Raw genomic sequence first — 18,574 nt, 5'->3', positions numbered from 1 at the left:
AATTTTGGTAATAGTGACTTTCAGCTCTCTTAGTTTATCTACTGCAGCTCCACTCAAAAGATTACCTGACAACCAGTGTCACTTGCATCCAGGTGTACTGGACATGTCATCTCCCATCGGTGTTACCGCTCCGGTGGCCTAGTGGTTAGAGCGTCCGCCTTGGATGTGGGAGGTCGTGGGTTTGATCCCCAGCCGAGTCATACCAAAGACTTACAAAAATGGTACTAACAGCTACCTCGCTTGGCGCTCAGCATTAAGAGGTTAGTGTTAGGACTGGTTGGCCTGGTGTCAGGATAATGTGACTGGGTGGGACATCATGCTACATGTCTGCGGCATGATGCCCCAGTGCTAGACATCACTATAAACTCTCACACTGCAGACATCGTAGCAATATGACTGAAAAATTGTTAAAGCTATGTTAAAAAAAAAAATACAAATCCCATCAGTGTTGCAAATTCACACCTCATTGATCACACTGTCATGTATTTCGCCAGGCAGTGAAGCCCAAAAGAGGTCAGTTGGCGTTACAAGAACACTGGCCATTCTCAGTTGATGTTTCATACCATATGTAACCAAAAATCATGAAACACTCTGTATTGACAAGAGAAGACCCAATACAAGAGAAGACAAAATACAATGCTTTTCCTGATAATATTACCTTCAAACCTTTCAGATCTGTTCACTGTCAAAGATTACAAAATGCAGTATGTAGTTTAAGTAGACATTCAACAGATGTACTCAGACCATCTTGACATTAGAATATATATTGGAAATAGGATCTTAAAACACCTTGAAAGTTATTTTAAAACTGTTTCTGGTCATAGAGTAGAGAATGCACTAATTACGAATCTTTTAAAGCAATCACAAACTTAATGTATCCAATGCTTGCATTCTGTTTGCATATTAATAGTTTGAAAAGAAATGATGCAAGAAGATTCAGTAGTGATGGTAGCAAAAATAATTTGTTTATTTAGCATGAGATCACCTAAAAAGTATTTAAATTTATGAATAAAATCTTAACGTTTTGAAAATTTCTTTCATTTCTATGTGTGATAATTTTTTTCTAAACAAAATTGAGTTGATTGCTGTTTGTTTGAAAACTGCAGTTGAATTTTGTGTCAGTTATTACATCTTACACATGTATAATTAATTTGTATTTGTCAGATTTATTATTGCTAGCAGTAGAAATTGCATATAGATGGGTTTAGCTCCAAATCTCCTTAGGATATGTCTTTCAACCAATTTCCAATGAGAAAATTAGTTTTCTGTTATTTTTTTCACTTTTACTTCAATGCATAAATAGTATCTACTTATAGGAATATAATTTAATTGTTCTGCTTGTATAATAATTAGGATTTAATTTCATAATTAAAATAGGTTGATTGAATTAAGTTCTTAAAAATGAATGCAGGTTTTATTTGGATACACCAGTCTGTCAGCAATGTTTTACGTCTTTTTAATCCTTTCAACCTTTTTAACATTGTTTTTAGTTGCCATGGCAATAAAAATTATTCTTAATTATAGATCATTTTCTGTATGATTAATATTGGTTCCCTATTATAGAACTACAAATAATTGAATAGTTATATTTTATATGAAGACAATTTGTGATTAATTGAATAGTTACATTTTATATAAAGACAGTTTGTGGGTAATTGAATAGTTATATTTTATATAAAGACATTTTGAGATTATTTGAGGGCTGTTCCAGTAAAACATACATGGGACACAGGGAAGGCACTTTTGATGTGGGGTACTCACCCATAGATGAAATTTAGTATTTTCTTATTATTTTAATATGACCTCTGTGAAATCAAAGTACCATGGCATATATTTTTTTTGAAAACTGCCTTCCCTGGGTACAATGTATGTTTGAATAGAACAGCCTGGGACAACATGTACATATTATAATTGATTGAACTGTATGGACATGTTAGAAAGTAAAACTTTACTTATCCAGCATAGACCTAACTTATAATGCACTAGGTATATGTGTGATATGTGGACAGAAATTGAACTATCCATATACACATTTTGAATAAATTATATTTGATGGAACATTACATGCATATATATATTTCTTTGCCAGCAGATACTTTTCCACCCTTTTATTCTATTTGATTGCTTTAATAACCATGAATGTGCATGTTTGCTGCTAGTAGTCAGCATGCATATAGGCATCACATTGTATAATTTCATCCCGTTCTGAATATAAATACAACTTTCTCAAACAATTGTGCGGATTTGGCTCAAAAAGCCTGCTGTGTTTTGAAACAACTCAGCATTCATAGATGGGACAGTTAGAGACAGATCAGTATAGGCAACAAGATCATGTCAAAAATAAGGCATTACTAGTTTGGTTGATGGATTAAAAATGGAATAATTCGAGGGTACATATTCTAATGACTCTTGCCAGGCGTATCTCCCAAGAGTTATATTTTTGGCCAGATATTGGTAGAACGTATTATGAAATCATTCAGATTGTAGCAAAAAAGAAACATTTATATTCCTGATTATTAAATATACAAATAAATATTTCAGTTTCATTTACATACTTGCGTTTTTTCAGGTTTAGTATTAGCTTTTCATCCTTCACTTGTTTTTCCTCAAGCTATTTATTTATAAAAATGATTTTTGTCAATCATACAGGATGTACATACAATGTCTTCCAGAAAGCTACAGTTAAAAATTTCACTTGAGAACAGTATTTTATTCTAATCCTACTTTTTAAAATTTATTAATAATTGATGACAAACAGGCTTACTACCTCAAAGATACATAACACTTCTTATGTCATATTTAAATGTCAGACCTAAAGCAATTGACAGTTTTTATGTCTTTGTTAAATGTCAGACCTAAAGCCATTGACACTTCTTATGTCTTAGTTTAATGTCAGACCTAAAGCCATTGACACTTCTTATGTCTTAGTTAAATGTCAGACCTAAATCAATTGACACTTCTTATGTCTTAGTTAAAAGTCAGACCTAAAACCATTGACACTTCTTATGTCTTAGTTAAATGTCAGACCTAAAATCATTGACACTTCTTGTGTCTTAGTTAAATGTCAGACCTAAAGCCATTGACACTTCTTATGTCTTAGTTAAATGTCAGACCTAAAGTCACTGACACTTATGTCTTAGTTAAATGTCAGACCTAAAGTCATTGACACTTCTTATGTCATATTAAATGTCAGACCTAAAGCAATTGATACTTCTTATGTCTTAGTTAAATGTCAGACCTAAAGTCATTGATGCTTATTATGTCTTAGTTAAATGTCAGACCTAAAGCAGTTGACACTTCATATGTCTTTGTTAAATGTCAGACCTAAAGCAGTTGACACTTCTTATGTCTTTGTTAAATGTCAAACCTAAAATCGTTGACACTTATTATGTCTTAGTTAAATGTCAGACCTAAAGCCATTGACACTTATTATGTCTTAGTTAAATGTCAGACCTAAAGCCATTGACACTTCTTATGCCTTAGTTAATGTCAGACCTAAAGCAGTTGACACTTCTTATGGTCATAGTTAAATGTCAGACCTAATGCCATTGGCAGTTTTTATGTCTTAGTTAATATCAGACCTAAAGCCATTGACACTTGTGAAAAGGAAAAGATAAATGTCACAATTAATTTGAAATATCTCTGTTTCAGTCGAGATGTTATTAACAGATGGACATACCCTATGGTTCCAGACAACTGTATCAAACACAACAAGGATAGCATGTCTTATGGCAGGCACAATGTATATCTTAGCAAGGATGTCACTTTGGCCAGGTCAGTTCACTTTGGGGCCAGGTCAGTTCATGTTGAACAGTTTGATGTTAGATCAAATGGATGGTTATTAACTTTTTCATGCAATGTATATCTTAGCAAGGATGTCACTTTGGCCAGGTCAGTTCACTTTGGGGCCAGGTCAGTTCATGTAGAACAGTTTGATGTTAGATCAAACGGATGGTTATTAACTTTTACATGCAAAGGCTAGAAATGCATAAATGCAAAGGATGGAAATGCATAAATGCAAAGGATGGAAATGCATAAATGCAAAGGATAGAAATGCATAGATGCAAAGGATGGAAATGCATAGGTGCAAAGGATGGAAATGCATAGATACAAAGGATGGAAATGCATAAATGAAAAGGATGGAAATGCATAAATGCAAAGGATGGAAATGCAGAGGTGCATACAGATGATTCTGCTGGTGTAGGAAACATAATAAATTAAAGACTGCTTTCTGCACATACTGTTTTATAGTTGAAATCCACTGCTTTTTAAAATTGAAATATAAAATGAAATTTAGGCAGAAAAAAATATTTATCTGTGTTTATTCACACATTACAGAAAACATTTATACTTACTCAGTAATCTGAATAAGACTGATATGTGTATGCAAAATGCAGTATGTGGTTGTAAATTGAAGATTTAGGGGCCAAAGGCAGGATATTTATTGAGGTATTATAATCATTAAAGGGACCCATGGTGGCCCATTATGCCTTGCGTATATTTCATTAATAATTTCTGACCTTTGGCAGAAGTGAGACAAAAAGGAGAGATAAACCAAACCATGATTTAAGCAGAAGCACTTGCACAAGTATTTTTTTTTTATTGTTGTCTTTAATTACTGTTGTTTTCTGAATTGTATTTAGATGAATATTTAAGAGCAGCTCATATATTTTTCTGGTCATTTTATGTCAAAATGCAACTACGTATGATTTCTCCAAAAAGTTCAGAAACAAAGTATAATATGTTAAAAGTTCATTAAAGGTTTGAAATCAGAGTTGAAGTAGGTGCAGGCGAATAGCAAAGTCCAGAGTTTGCATTGTGTGTTTCATACGTAGTGGATTTGAAGATAATATATTGGAAAGCAGTGATTTCACTGCCTTATTTGAAAATGGATTAAAGTTTCTGTATTTGCCACATTACAGTGTTGAAACAGATGATATTCTCAGTTCTTCAAGAAATGCTGAGTAAATTAGGGACCAGTTTCATCAAATCATTTGATTTCCCATGTTTTGACATAGATCAGTTGGCAGATAGGCAAAGCAGTCTCTGTTTGGGCCCCCATTTGGCAGATAGGCAAAGCAATCCCTGTTTGGGCCCCTAGAAAATATCTGTTTTACTGAGTAATTGAGTGTATGGGTCTAATTATTTCAGTGACACTGTATGGAATAATCTGTAATTAGTTCAATCACATTGAATGCTCATGTACATCAGGTTACATCAGTTTACATAGGAGGTATGCCAATCAAAATTTTCATTGTTAGAGCCTAGCTGACTTAAAAATGTTTATGTCCTATACATATTTATTGGTTAGGATTAATTGTCACTCATATCAAACATGTGCAGTAGAACTCTGCAATAATATGCTTTGTGATGGCATGAATTCAGATGCAGCATGATTGTGGAGTGGTTCCTGAAATTTGGCAATAATTTCATCTGTTTATTGAAATGCTACAAAGCTTTAGTACCAGAAGGAAAAAGAATTGAATTTAATAATTTGTCAACATTAAAGAAAAAAAAATATGTGCTTAATACATTTTGGAAAAACGATGGCTTCTTAGCTAGCTGATGTTTGTCAATATAATTATTATTGAACCATCAACATTTAAGTCATGAAGTCTTCTTTGTGTTTGTCTTCAGTGCATTCTTTGAACAGCTGGTGTTCAATTCAACATAAACAATACTCAGCAAATGTTTGCTCAGTATCTGGTATGCTTGACCAAGCACTAAACAGTGATAAGGTCTAAATAGTTTCTGATCTGGCTTTACAAGTCAATCAGTTTATCCACCAATTTAAGGGAAACTATAGACCACCTATGCTGGCACAACCAGATCTCATACAAAATTGTTGAAACAAGCTTATACCCTTGAATGGTCAGGAGCCATTTTAGCCATTGCCACTTTTCCATTCTATTTTGTTTTCAGTCAGAAATGCAAACGCTTGTTCCAGATCACTCATAAACAGAACCCACTGTAATGGTAAAGTTACATGCTTAGGGGGCACTGTACAGATATGGACTTCTGAGAGAGTGATGGGTGTTAGTTGAAGTTGTTTACATCTGCAACATGCACAATGCATAAGATGTTGGCATACCTTGATGTTACTTTCATGCACTGTGGCTGAAATTTCTTTGGAAATTTTACATGATTTAAGCACACAGCAAATGAAAATGACTGCTCCCATGTGCTCAAAAAATCAGCCTGACTTAGTCTAAAGTACACCATCTTTAGTGGTTATTAAGATAGGAAAAACAAATTTTGCCAGACCAGACAATACCAGGTTCTGAAAGTTCAGTGAAGGAATTACCAAATATATAAAATGTAAAGAAAGTTATCAGCTCTTTTTTTTGCAATATGCATCTGAAATCCAGGAAGTGAAAATGACCAAGTGGAAATAGAAGTTTTTTGAGAGGTGGACATCTGAAGTTAGGCCAGGCTGTATGGAAATTAAAGTTAAAGATAGACAGGTTCTTTTTTAAAGGGCCAGGATAATCAGTGAGGAATACCTCAGAAATTCTTTTCCTTTAACAATCTAACCCTATGAAACACGATACTAAAGAGCACCACCATATAGCTTTACTGCTGTGAACTGTTGACTTGACCAAAACTATTTTAAGTTGTAGGGGTGGAATAATCAAACACTGTCCCCAGTTTTTCATCTGCAGTCATGCAAAGTCACCATTGTAAATAAAGTTCTCAATTAATATTGCATTTATGGAAATAATTCCAGTTGTTTAGAGAATGACTCATCTGTTTGTATGTAGATCAATCTTTCTTTACCCATGAAATTCAATGGTTTGTTCCCATACTGGGTACAGGCAATTATACATAAATGTTTAGGTGTTAATCTAAAGCATATTACTAAGTCAGTGCTTTTGACCACCTGTATGAGGTTACAGTGATAAGTATTTTTCAAGCCTAAATACAAGTTTCTTTTTAGAAACTCCCAATGTCTGATATATGCATTTTATTTTGGTCAGAAATGTAAGTTTTCTGGAATAAATGTTTCCTAAGTTAGTGTGAGTGTATTAGCAATAAATTTAGCGTTAGGATATGAATGGATTGGATCAAAGAGAAAATTTGTATAAATGATGCCTCTTCGTGCACATTTTCAATGGATTTACTGTTATGGATACTATCAGACTGGCTGATGACTGGTGAGTACATATTCTCTATTTCCTCTGTTTTTGTATACATTTATTTGTACATACCACTGTACGGTTTCTCTGCCCCAAATTGCTCCAGAGGCCTAAGTGGTTAGAGAATCAATCTCAGACATGGAAGGTCACTGTTTCAAACCCTGGCTGAGTCAGACCAAAGGCTTATAAAAAATTACACAAGCTACTGCCTTGCTTGGTACTCAGCATTATGAGGTTCGTGTTAGGACTGGTCACCTGGTGTCAGGATAATGTAACTGGGTGGGACATGATACTACATGTCTGTGACATGATGCCCTAGTGCTAGATGTCACTATAAACTGCCACAATGCAGACATCATAGTAATATGACTAAAATTGTTAAAGCTATGTTACAAATCCAAATCACACACACACTCTTTCTGACCCCAAAATGAAATATTTAATAACCATTTGAAGTAATTCTACTTTAATATGCAACAGGTTGATAACTATGTCATTGAGGTGCATAATTTAGTGCCACCTACTCCCCCCAGTTTGGATAGCTTCAAGGACATACATGCAGTATTTTATTTTGTTTAATGGACTTGTTAGTGATTAACGTGATTTGGTATATAGCACAATAGCATTGTGTGGACAGCAGGGTTTCATTGTACAAAACATGGATACCCTGGAACCAATTTCTCATAATAATTAAGTCATAATGAATATTCTAAAATATTTTACAGAAAGGTCAGATGACAAGGCTACTGTATTTGTTCAGACCCACTGTAATGCTTGCATTGATTCACTCTGTCAAAATCATATCAATTTTTGTGGCCATTTTGTTATATGTCCTTGGAAGAGAATATGCTTGTTGAATTTTATGCAATTATTTGACAGAGGCTGTGTCCTGGAAGAGAATGCTTGTTGAATTGTGTACAATTACTTGACAGAGATTGTGTCCTGGAAGAGAATGCTTGTTGAATTGTGTACAATTACTTGACAGAGGCTGTGTCCTGGAAGAGAATATGCTTGTTGAATTGTATGCAATTACTTGACAGAGATTGTGTCCTGGAAGAGAATGCTTGTTGAATTGTGCACAATTACTTGACAGAGATTGTGTCCTGGAAGAGAATGCTTGTTGAATTGTGTACAATTACTTGACAGAGATTGTGTCCTGGAAGAGAATGCTTGTTGAATTGTGTACAGTTACTTGACAGAGATTGTGTCCTAGAAGAGAATGCTTGTTGAATTGTGTACAGTTACTTGACAGAGATTGTGTCCTGGAAGAGAATGCTTGTTGAATTGTGTACAGTTACTTGACAGAGATTGTGTCCTGGAAGAGAATGCTTGTTGAATTGTGTACAGTTACTTGACAGAGATTGTGTCCTGGAAGAGAATGCTTGTTGAATTGTGTACAGTTACTTGACAGAGATTGTGTCCTGGAAGAGAATGCTTGTTGAATTGTGTACAATTACTTGACAGAGGCTGTGTCCTGGAAGAGAATGCTTGTTGAATTGTGTACAATTACTTGACAGAGATTGTGTCCTGGAAGAGAAGGCTTGTTGAATTGTGTACAATTACTTGACAGAGATTGTGTCCTGGAAGAGAATGCTTGTTGAATTGTGTACAATTACTTGACAGAGATTGTGTCCTGGAAGAGAATGTGCTTGTTGAATTGTGTACATTTACTTCACAGAGAGTTTGTCCTGGAAGAGAATGCTTGTTGAATTGTATACATTTACTTCACAGAGAGTGTGTCCTAGAAGAGAATGCTTGTTGAATTGTGTACATTTACTTCACAGAGAGTGTGTCCTGGAAGAGAATGTGGTTTTTTGCATTGTGTACAATTACTTCACAGAGAGTTTGTCCTGGAAGAGAATGCTTGTTGAATTGTGTACATTTACTTCACAGAGAGTGTGTCTTGGAAGAGAATGTGCTTGTTGCATTGTGTACGTTTACTTCACAGAGAGTGTATTATGGAAGAGAATGTGCTTGTTGAATTGTGTACAATTACTTCACAGAGAGTGTGTTTTGGAAGAGAATGTGCTTGTTGCATTGTGTATTATTACTTCACAGAGAGTTTGTCCTGGAAGAGAATATTTTTTGAATTGTGTACAATTACTTTACAGAGGCTGTGTCCTGGAAGAGAATGTGCTTGTTGGCAAAGGGTCAAGTATAGGAAGCAATTCCTTTATTTCCAATACAGTAATAGGCAGGAACTGTAAAATAGGTAAGTTAGCACTTTGCTTAATCTTTCCTTTCTCTCCTTTTTAATTTTCTTTTTATCCATTTTTCAGCAAATCTGTAGACCATGTATCTTTTCTTATGACTTAATTGAATATATAATAATACATCTGCACATGGAAAGCAAAAAATTCAATTTATTTAATTCAGAGAAAATGGTTGCATGTTCATTTTTTTCTTTGCAGCAAATCTTAAAGATATACTTTGGAAATTTGCATGCACAGGGTTAAATTTGTGTTTTTGTACATTAAAAAGAAGATTTATGCAAAAAAAGATATCCAATTTAACAAAACAAGACCTTGCATACACATAATTTTGAAAAAGTAAAGTTAATTCTCATGGAAGTCAAGTAATTGTCTTGCATTTAAATGGTGAGACTCAGGTTTCACTTTCAGGCTGTTGACATTAACATTTTTAAGGTACTGGGTAAAGGTTGTTTTCACCAGGTTCTGACTTCTCCATTGGTCTAGTAGTTAGAGTGTCCAATCTGTAGCTACATTATACCAAAGAATTATAAAAAAATGATACTAACAGATGCCTTGCTAGGCACTCAGCATTAAGAGGATTGTGTTAGGACTGGTCGGCCTGGTGTCAGGATAATGTAGCTGAGTGGGACATTATGTTAACATGTCTGCGGCATGATGCCTCAGTGCTAGACATCACTATTAACTGCCACACTGCAGACATCGTAGCGACATGACTGCAAAATTGTTAAAGCTACATTAGAAATCCAAATCACACACACATTCATGAGTTGCTATATGTATTTCAAGGATAATATTTTGAAGTTGGCACTGTAATTTGTCTCTCTTGCCTATGTAATCAGAAAGTTGCCAACATGCTATTCACAGACCTGAAAATGTCTCTCTTGCTGTGTAATCAGAAAGTTGCCATAATGTAATTCACAGACTCGAAAAAAAGTCCTTTTTCTATATAAGCAGAAAGTTACCATAATGTCATTAACAGACCAGAAAATGTCTCGCTTGACAGTGTAAGCAGAAAGTAACCATAATGTCATTCACTGACCAGAAAATGTCTCTCTTGCTTGTGTAAGCATAAAGTTGCCATAATGCCATTCACAGACAAGAAAATGTCTCTTGCCTGTGTAAGCAGAAAGTTGCCATAATGCCATTCACAGACAAGAAAATGTCTCCCTTGTCTTTGTAAGCAGAAAGTTGCCATAATGCCATTCACAGACAAATGTCTCTCTTGCCTATGTAAGCAGAAAGTTGTCTTAATGCCATTCACAGACAAGAAAATGTCTTTTTTGTCTGTGTAAGCAGAAAGTTGCCATAATGTCATTCACAGACAAGAAAATGTCTCTCTTGCCTGTGTAAGCAGAAAGTTCCCATAATGCCATTCACAGGCCAGACACTACATTCTGTTGAGTCCTTGTGTCTTTGCTCAGAGTGAGAATTGTAACAAGATTTTAAAGCTACCTCAACATGTGTGTCACCATTTTGAATTTAATGTCTGTGCACTCCAGCTGTCCTAACTAGTATATCTTTAAATCATCTCAAATAATGTTCTCATGACAGTGTTAACATAACATATAAAAGGAATGTTGATGTTCAACATAGTTTTTTGTCTTCAAATAAATAAATAAAAAATAACTTAACAGTTCCCCAATATCTATAGTTAACAAACTGTGTTTGTGACTTGAACTTAGGGCAAAGAAGACACTTTTCACATTGGGGTCAAAATGTCAGATGGCAAGTCACTGTGATTGAAAGTAGAAAAAGGGTTTCCATGCAACAACTTTAATTGTCCATTAGCTGTTGTTGCCATACTTAATTGTCCATTGACTGTTGTTGCCATACTTAATTGTCCATTATCTGTTGTTGCCATACTTAATTGTCCATTAGCTGTTGTTGCCATACTTAATTGTCCATTAGCTGTTGTTGCCATACTTAATTGTCCATTATCTGTCGTTGCCATACTTAATTGTCCATTATCTGTTGTTGCCATACTTAATTGTCCATTAGCTGTTGTTGCCATACTTAATTGTCCATTAGCTGTTGTTGCCATACTTAATTGTCCATTAGCTGTTGTTGCCATACTTAATTGTTCATTAGCTGTTGTTGCCATACTTAATTGTCCATTAGCTGTTGTTGCCATACTTAATTGTTCATTAGCTGTTGTTGCCATACTTAATTGTCCATTAGCTGTTGTTGCCATACTTAATTGTCCATTAGCTGTTATTGCCATACTTAATTGTCCATTGACTGTTGTTGCCATACTTAATTGTCCATTAGCTGTTGTTGCCATACTTAATTGTCCATTAGCTGTTGTTGCCATACTTAATTGTCCATTAGCTGTTGTTGCCATACTTAATTGTCCATTAGCTGTTGTTGCCATACTTAATTGTCCATTAGCTGTTGTTGCCATACTTAATTGTCCATTAGCTGTTGTTGCTGTACTTAATTGTCCATTAGCTGTTATTGCCATACTTAATTGTCCATTAGCTGTTGTTGCCATACTTAATTGTCCATTATCTGTCGTTGCCATACTTAATTGTCCATTAGCTGTTGTTGCCATACTTAATTGTCCATTAGCTGTTGTTGCCATACTTAATTGTCCATTAGGTGTTGTTGCCATACTTAATTGTTCATTAGCTGTTGTTGCCATACTTAATTGTCCATTAGGTGTTGTTGCTGTACTTAATTGTCCATTAGCTGTTATTGCCATACTTAATTGTCTGTTAGCTGTTGTTGCCATACTTAATTGTCCATTAGCTGTTGTTGCCATACTTAATTGTCCATTAGCTGTTGTTGCCATACTTAATTGTCCATTATCTGTTGTTGCCGTACTTAATTGTCCATTAGCTGTTGTTGCCATACTTAATTGTCCATTAGCTGTTGTTGCCATACTTAATTGTCCATTAGCTGTTGTTGCCATACTTAATTGTCCATTAGCTGTTCTTGCTGTACTTAATTGTCCATTAGCTGTTGTTGCCATACTTAATTGTCCATTAGCTGTTGCCATACTTAATTGTCCATTAGCTGTTGTTGCCATACTTAATTGTCCATTAGCTGTTGTTGCCATACTTAATTGTCCATTAACTGTTCTTGCCATACTTAATTATCCATTAGCTGTTGTTGTCATACTTAATTGTCCATTAGCTGTTGTTGCCATACTTAATTGTCCATTAGCTGTTGTTGCCATACTTAATTGTCCATTAGCTGTTGTTGCCATACTTTGTAGTTGGCTTACACTTTAGGGTACAGAGAAGCCTATAGATTTTGGGATCAGGTTTTAAAGGTCTAGATCACTGTGTCTAAAAGTGATTTAGCTGACAATTTGGAGAATTTCCAATTATTTAGATAAAGTTAATTCTATTGTAGAAAATGCTAGTTCACCAAATGCTTACGACTTAGGAGATCGGAGTGCTGAGATGCTCAGATCCACCCAATATGAAGATGAAATTTGCCAATTTTGTAATGAATATGGTTATGTCATATGGGATTTAAGACATACAGTAGGTCATACAGGAAGTTGTGCTTTTCTTAGTGACTCACATAATACTGTCTCATGGTTGGATTATTGTGTCTCAACAGTCTGCTCTTTCCACTTCAGGTGATATGAGAATAGTTCATTTCCTAGTAGGGTCTGACATTCATTTTGCTTTATTGATTATCAGTGCTTACCTACTTTCCATCCTGATTCATTACAAGCTAGCTTATAAATTTAAGATACAATATCAATTGGTCAGACCTGATTGCCAATTAAAACTAACTATACTAAAACATCTGCATTCTAAACAAAACACAATAGAGATCCCTTAATGGTTTTTTGGATTGTAGCAGTTATGGCCATAGTAATCATTTGCATATGATATTCTTTCTTAATTTTGTGTATTTTTTTTTATACATGTTTTGAAACATTTCAGACTTGTATCTTTGTGATGAAGACCTTGATAGCACAGTTAAGAAAAAGAAACTAGAGTTAAATAAAATTTGGTCAATATTTTATTTTTGCATGCTTATGTAGATGATGCTACCTGATTTGATTGTCATGCCATTATAGTAGTTTTTTTTATATATTTGTCTATATTTATGAACTTTTTGGGACTTGTTCATTTTGATGTGCATGGTGACATATTTATTGTTTAAACACTGATCTAATTTCTTTTGTGTTGTTTTTCTTTTCCCCAGGTGAAAATGTGAAGTTAATTGATGCATATGTGTGGGATGGTGTGACAGTGGAGAAGAACTGTGTCATAAACAAGTCTTTGCTGTGTGATAATGTAACAGTGTATGAAGGAGTCACTGTTTGTCCACGATGTGTTCTTTCTTGGGATGTGAGTACAGCATGCAGGTTCACATTTGGTAGCCAGGTCATTCTCAATTTATGGTGCAGACATATGCTTTACCAATGTCCATTCATACCATCATGTCAAGTCATTGCACGTCATGCTTATTACAGATTTTGCTGTCTCTCATTCACTTTTTGAAAGACATTAGGGAATGATTTTCCAATGGGTGTTTACAGAGTTATGGACCCTTTGTGAACTTTGCCTTTCATTTGCATTCCATTGTCAGATGGCATTGTTGGACATGTTTCTATTTCATTTTATGTCAAGTTACAGACATGACATAATATAAGGCCAAATACTGATGCTCAAAATCTCCAGATATACTATATAGACATTTCACTACAATAAAATGGGGTTTTACTGAATAGAAATAGTGATTTACATTATGTGATAAATATTATCTTAACATTTACACTCATTTCAGTAGAAATGTATGAAACTTATTATTTTTTAATTATTTGCTTGAGAAATTTGCAAATGATAATATCTTAGTTCCTTTGAGAAATTTCTATCATGAAGGGCACTAATCTAAGAATTTCTTTTATATGATTTATTTCTCAATAGTCTAGTTCATGATTTTATGTAAATAATACATTAGCCTAGAATACACACACCAAAAATTGTCTTGGAGTTTGAATGACAATACCAGTAACTGACATAGAGTAATGTAGTTTGTGAGTTGTAACTTTCAGCTGGTCTCCTAGTAATACTGGTGCAGATTTACCAGACTTTTGCATTAAATTGAATTTTGACAGAACTGCCTCCTCAGGCAAATGTAAAACAGAATATTCTGTGTATGTTGCAGACTGACACATTTCCTAGAGTTCAAGATGTATGTTTCCTTTTGTTCATGTGAAACAGAGCACAAGGACTACACTGGTCTGGTCCTGTATTGTACAGACCATGCTCATACTAAATACCTGTTTAATAGTAGGAACCAGACTAATACAAAGGCCAAAATCTATATCGACACCATTTACATGTCCACCTGCTGTAGGAGGTGCAAATCACTGGAACCTAATGAACATTTTATATACGAACGATAAAATAAAAACTCTAATTCTTCTTTCATCTCGCAAAAGAAGTCATCTATATATAGCACCTAATCTTGTCTGCTCAGGTAAATTATCTATACATGCAGCCTAATAGTATCCACAGTGAAGTAAATTATCTCTACATTGAGCCTAAAAATATCTACAGTCAAGCTAATTATCTACATGGAGATCTTCAGTATCTACAGTCAAGTAAATTATCTATACATGCAGCCCAACAGTATCTACAGTCAAGTAAATTATCTATACATGCAGCCCAACAGTATCTACAGTCAAGTAAATTATCTATGCATGCAGCCCAACAGTATCTACAGTCAAGTAAATTATCTATACATGCAGCCCAACAGTATCTACAGTCAAGTAAATTATCTACGCATGCAGCCCAACAGTATCTACAGTCAAGTAAATTATCTACGCATGCAGCCCAACAGTATCTACAGTCAAGTAAATTATCTACGCATGCAGCCCAACAGTATCTACAGTCAAGTAAATTATCTATGCATGCAGCCCAACAGTATCTACAGTCAAGTAAATTATCTATACATGCAGCCCAACAGTATCTACAGTCAAGTAAATTATCTATGCATGCAGCCCAACAGTATCTACAGTCAAGTAAATTATCTATACATGCAGCCCAACAGTATCTACAGTCAAGTAAATAATCTATGCATGCAGCCCAACAGTTTCTACAGTCAAGTAAATTATCTATACATGCAGCCCAACAGTATCTACAGTCAAGTAAATTATCTATGCATGCAGCCCAACAGTATCTACAGTCAAGTAAATTATCTATGCATGCCGCCTAACAGTATCTTCGGTCAAGTCCATTATCTATGCATGCAGCCCAACAGTATCTACATTCAAGTAAATTATCTATGCATGCAGCCCAACAGTATCTACAGTCAAGTAAATTATCTATGCATGCAGCCCAACAGTATCTACAGTCAAGTAAATTATCTATACATGCAGCCCAACAGTATCTACAGTCAAGTAAATTATCTGTACATGCAGCCCAACAGTATCTACAGTCAAGTAAATTATCTACGCATGCAGCCCAACAGTATCTACAGTCAAGTAAATTATCTATGCATGCAGCCCAACAGTATCTACATTCAAGTAAATTATCTATGCATGCTGCCTAACAGTATCTTCAGTCAAGTCAATTGTCTGTACATGCAGCCGAACAGTATCTACAGTCAAGTAAATTATCTATGCATGCAGCCCAACAGTATCTACAGTCAAGTAAATTATCTACGCATGCAGCCCAACAGTATCTACAGTCAAGTAAATTATCAATACATGCAGCCCAACAGTATCTACAGTCAAGGAAATTATTTATGCATGCAGCCCAACAGTATCTACATTCAAGTAAATTATCTATGCATGCTGCCTAACAGTATCTTCAGTCAAGTCAATTGTCTGTACATGCAGCCGAACAGTATCTACAGTCAAGTAAATTATCTATGCATGCAGCCCAACAGTATCTACAGTCAAGTAAATTATCTACGCATGCAGCCCAACAGTATCTACAGTCAAGTAAATTATCTATACATGCAGCCCAACAGTATCTACAGTCAAGGAAATTATTTATGCATGCAGCCCAACAGTATCTACATTCAAGTAAATTATCTATGCATGCTGCCTAACAGTATCTTCAGTCAAGTCAATTATCTGTACATGCAGCCGAACAGTATCTACATTCAAGTAAATTATCTATACATGCAGCCCAACAGTATCTACAGTCAAGGAAATTATTTATGCATGCAGCCCAACAGTATCTACATTCAAGTAAATTATCTATGCATGCTGCCTAACAGTATCTTCAGTCAAGTCAATTGTCTGTACATGCAGCCGAACAGTATCTACATTCAAGTAAATTATCTATGCATGCAGCCCAACAGTATCTACAGTCAAGGAAATTATTTATGCATGCAGCCCAACAGTATCTACATTCAAGTAAATTATCTATGCATGCTGCCTAACAGTATCTTCAGTCAAGTCAATTGTCTGTACATGCAGCCGAACAGTATCTACAGTCAAGTAAATTATCTATACATGCAGCCCAACAGTATCTACAGTCAAGGAAATTATTTATGCATGCAGCCCAACAGTATCTACATTCAAGTAAATTATCTATACATGCAGCCCAACAGTATCTACAGTCAAGGAAATTATCTATGCATGCTGCCTAACAGTATCGACAGTCAAGTAAATTATCTATGCATGCTGCCTAACAGTATCTACAGTCAAGTCAATTGTCTGTACATGCATCCGAACAGTATCTACAGTGTAGGGTCTATCACTAAAGTTTGTTTCAAACAAGGATTTAATATTGTAAAATAAACAGATGGAAAACATAGAAAGGGCCTAGATGCTAAAGACAGATTTCATAAATGAGGAGAAAATATCCCTCAACAAATTGCCAATTTCATGACAAATCCACCAACTTCCTGAAGTTTGTGGAAAAATCCATTGATATGGTCACCCTGTTATCATGTTGACAGATTTTAATCAGTTTCATCTATAACATGTTGATTCCTTCCAGTTTTAATGAAGTTTAAATATTTTCATACATAGTCCTGAAGGATTTCCAAATTATCTCGTTGTACAGGTGGCAGTAGGACCACAAGTTACCATTAAAGAAGGCACAGTTGCTGTTGCAAGTCTGGATGATGACGATTTTGGTGAGATTGATGATAGAAGAACAGGTAAAGTTTCAATATAAAATAAACACATTTTGTTTAAAACAAATTATATGATTACTGACAGAATAATTTGTTATTGTCTCTATTTCAATAGCTCTAAGATTAAAGAAATTGCAAGGAAAAGAATAATAATTATCAAAAATCATTTTTTCAAATTTGTTTCATTATCCTTACAAGGGTACATGAATTCTCATTATCTATAAATCCCATTTAAAGCATCAAAAGCAATTTTATACCTAGCCATGGACGTCGATGGGAATAGAGCATTCCCATTTTCTGTCGATCAGTTACACCTTGGTTAAGATTTACATTACATCTAGGAATTCCTGCATTGTAAAATAAGGGTGGGGCATTTACATTTATTGTACCTTTGTGAGCCAAACAACCTATAGCTGTATTGTTATATTTTCATAGAGCCCACCTCGGCAGAAACTTGATATAACGATTACATTATCTGTATGTGCTTTTCCATAGATGTGTTTGTGCTCATCCTTGATTAACCTCATTGTTTACGTGTTTTTGGTCAGTTTCTCAAATTCAGTTGACTAGACAGTTGTATTGCTTGGTATGTTGATACATCTTAATGTATACATTACTAATTTACCAAAATCTCCATGTTGGGCTTGACATGCATTCAGTTGCCAGCTTGTTGTTTTCAAATAATATTGTAAATTACAGTTTTGCAGCAGTCTTCGTGTATTTTTGTGAGGGAAGAAATGTTCATAAAATATTCTTCTTTTCAGAGTTTATGAAACATTAGATGTTGTTGTGGGGTTTAATGCCATTTTTCAGCACATGATAGGCTATGCATGGTGGCCAGTATTAGTGGTGGAGGAAGAACCGTGAAAACCCTGGTAAGAACTGGCAAGCTTTCTAACATACCCACATTGGCCGAATCGTAGACTCGAACCCGTGCAGACAGAGGTGAGATGGCAGTGATCCGTAACGAGAACGCTTTAGACCACTTGGCCACTTGGGGCCACAAAAACATTTGATAAGACCAGTTATAAAAAATGCTTGAGATAAACTTACAATATGATATTTACATAAAACAGATGATGTACAAAATGTGATGCTTTACAGCAAGTACCATATATTGGCAGGTTATTGTATGACATGGAAGGTTCTTTATTAATTTCA

At 34.9% G+C, this 18,574-nt stretch overlaps 1 protein-coding gene across 2 annotated transcripts in view; it reads left to right on the top strand.

Annotated features, from left to right (window-relative positions):
• LOC149798439 (translation initiation factor eIF2B subunit epsilon-like) overlaps nucleotides 1–18,574 on the top strand; it is a 67,743-nt gene that overhangs the window by 18,747 nt on the left and 30,422 nt on the right. For both annotated transcript variants that reach the window (XR_016422016.1, XM_089963627.1), the window contains exons 7-10: nucleotides 3,652–3,774; nucleotides 9,248–9,348; nucleotides 13,517–13,662; nucleotides 17,341–17,437. Coding sequence is in view for 1 of the 2 variants with exons in the window: in XM_089963627.1 (XP_089819753.1) it covers nucleotides 3,652–3,774; nucleotides 9,248–9,348; nucleotides 13,517–13,662; nucleotides 17,341–17,437 (467 nt within the window). In the remaining variant the exon portion in view is untranslated. The remainder of the gene's footprint in view (nucleotides 1–3,651; nucleotides 3,775–9,247; nucleotides 9,349–13,516; nucleotides 13,663–17,340; nucleotides 17,438–18,574) is intronic.

This window comes from Sinohyriopsis cumingii, chromosome 6 (assembly GCF_028554795.1).
Source record: "Sinohyriopsis cumingii isolate HCF-2022 chromosome 6, ASM2855479v2, whole genome shotgun sequence".
Classification (NCBI taxonomy): domain Eukaryota; kingdom Metazoa; phylum Mollusca; class Bivalvia; order Unionida; family Unionidae; genus Sinohyriopsis; species Sinohyriopsis cumingii.
Note: the sequence above shows the minus strand (reverse complement) of the source record. Positions and strands in the feature narration are given on the sequence as shown.